Source organism: Primulina eburnea, chromosome 4, assembly GCF_022965805.1.
Source record: "Primulina eburnea isolate SZY01 chromosome 4, ASM2296580v1, whole genome shotgun sequence".
Lineage (NCBI taxonomy): Eukaryota > Viridiplantae > Streptophyta > Magnoliopsida > Lamiales > Gesneriaceae > Primulina > Primulina eburnea.
Genome location: NC_133104.1, coordinates 7,959,638 through 7,961,884, shown reverse-complemented (window position 1 = coordinate 7,961,884; position 2,247 = coordinate 7,959,638). Strand labels below are relative to the sequence as shown.

The window sequence follows — 2,247 nt, the reverse complement described above, 5'->3', positions numbered from 1 at the left end:
ACGTCTTTTAGTGCTTGGATTAGAACTTCTTCTTCTCGAGCATTCCAACTACGTCGTGTTTTGTCTTGTTTGTTGCTTCTACCGACAAAGCTGGCCGACGATGCTCCACTATCCATGTAGAGTTGATTGAGGTGTTTCTAGTCCTGTGTACAAGAAACTAGCAACGTCATTAAACTTTGTCATACTATGTCACGAATTACATTTTCATCGAAATATTGGAGCAAACTGTAGTGGCCAAAAAAGTATTGAACAAGTATATAAAAGAGAACATTGCATGCATAAAAGTGATTTCTGGTACGAAGTTGTAAAAATTAAAATATCAAATACAATACAGACAAATTGAAAGTACAGTATCAACTAGTTAAAATGAAATACAAGCGAGTTAATTGTTCATGTTCCACATCGACATTGCAAACTCGTCTCTCCAAGCATCCCACCCAGTTGAAGACTCTAAACTGTTAATGTAACCATTTTGTGTGTCATTAACTGGGCTCCCAACATACTCTACTACATTTTCCAATGGATCTTCGTCCATTTGACCTCGTATGAAATTGTGTAATAGAATGCAAGCCAAAATTATATAGTTCTGAACTTTTAGTGGGTAAAAAGAAGGACTTCGAAGGATGGCCCATCTTTTTTTCAACAAACCAAATGCTCTTTCAATTACGTTCCGAGCTTGAGAGTGTTTCCAATTGAACAACTCCTTGTAATCTTGTGGCCCGCAAGCACGATTGCCCCAAGCATCACGATGATAACGGACACGACGATACGGAGTCAAGAAACCCTCAACATTTGCATAACCATTATCACATAGATAATAACAACCTGCGTTTTGGTAACATAAAAAATGATGAGTTTCACCAACCTTTGTAAGGGAATATTTGGTTTCAATTCTTGGTACAAAAGAAAGAAAGAAAGCAAATGTTAAGAAATACAGATCAAACCTCGTGGAACTCTAAATGAATCATCCCTGCTTAGCGCATCTCTTAAAACTCGTGCATCTGCCGCGGATCCCTCCCAGCCCGTCAGAGCGTAGATGAAATTCATATTGCGGTCACATACACCCAACACATTGACAGCAATAGTACCTTTTCGATTTCTGTATCTTGCTTTCTCTCGGCAAGGTACATGTACACCGACATGGGTTCCATCCAATGCGCCGAGGCAACCCTGTAAGCAATGTGTAAATAATTATATTATCCAACCACAAATAAAGGAAACAAAATCTTAAACTATAACAATGAAAATGAGGTATTACCTTAAAACAGTTCCATGTCTCATTTCTGCAATCATCATCGACAGGAGAAGGCTTCACAAGTAGTAGTGGATGTAACTTTAACAACGCTTTAAGAACATCATGAAAATGAGCACTAACTGTCTGGCCACTACGTATGTAATCATGCCCAGCTACACGATTCTTTTTATGATGTGCCAATATAGACAAGAACATGGCCACTTTCTCCTCGACTCGTACGTATCTTGAGTCAGATAACCCGCCTACGTTTGTTAACAAATAACATAGTCGTGCAAACGCGCTACAATTCATCCTCAAGTTACTCACACATTGGATATCACCGACTTCAATAATCCTATGCAAATTGGTCATTTGAGCGTGGACCCTTTCGATCATGCTGTACGAAGCAGCTTGTCTTCGACGGACACGACGGGTAATCGAGACCATTCGGGTATGCTCTCGTATTAGGAGACATAACATGATATATGTTCGACAGAACATATGGTAGACCAGCAGAAGGATTACAAGTTTACTACCGTGCTCCATGTAATCATTAAAGTCAACAGAAAACTGAAAATTTATGTCTGATTAAGAAACAAGTGACATGAACATTGTAAACTAACAACTTATATCATGGATACCCGGTTAGAGGACATGAATGATAACCAAAATCAAAAGACTCAAATCGGATTTGTTTTTCTGTTTTCAGTTAACAAAAAGTAAAAACAAAATTCGGTCACAAAGTAAAACTTTAAAAAAATGAAAGTCTACGGAATTACGAAGATAAAATTAAGGAAATTGCTTTATTTCACTCTCCTAACGAAATGCCCAAAAAGAAGCTTAAAAACTTAGGGGGGAAATTGACAACTATCCAAAACTCACTTCCGTAGCATAGCAGAAGCTTCTTTACCGGCACAGATAGAAAGAACTTAAACGAGAGTTCAGCAGGAATCAATATCAGTTCACGAATAAGCAGCGGTAAAATGAAGCATTTCTCCCAAAAAAAGCCAACA

At 38.2% G+C, this 2,247-nt stretch overlaps 1 protein-coding gene across 1 annotated transcript; it reads right to left on the bottom strand.

Annotated features, from left to right (window-relative positions):
• Window positions 1–350: 350 nt before the first annotated feature.
• Window positions 351–1,912, bottom strand: LOC140829759 (uncharacterized). Its single transcript, XM_073193050.1, has 3 exons — window positions 1,259–1,912; window positions 945–1,170; window positions 351–825 (listed from the first exon to the last, which is right to left on the bottom strand). The coding sequence occupies exons 1-3, from the start codon at window positions 1,778–1,780 to the stop codon at window positions 383–385; spliced, it is 1,191 nt and encodes a 396-aa protein (XP_073049151.1). The 5' UTR covers window positions 1,781–1,912; the 3' UTR covers window positions 351–382.
• Window positions 1,913–2,247: the final 335 nt, after the last annotated feature.

What these genes read in the sequence shown, in the direction of transcription:
- LOC140829759 (XM_073193050.1), bottom strand. Translation starts at nt 1,780, where the DNA reads ATGGAGCACGGTAGTAAACTTGTAATCCTTCTGCTGGTCTACCATATG. An exon ending in AGACATGGAACTGTTTTAAG is followed by an intron (nt 1,171 to 1,258) that starts GTAATACCTCAT and finishes CATTGCTTACAG; the next exon opens with GGTTGCCTCGGCGCATTGGA. An exon ending in TTCATTTAGAGTTCCACGAG is followed by an intron (nt 826 to 944) that starts GTTTGATCTGTA and finishes ACCAAAACGCAG; the next exon opens with GTTGTTATTATCTATGTGAT.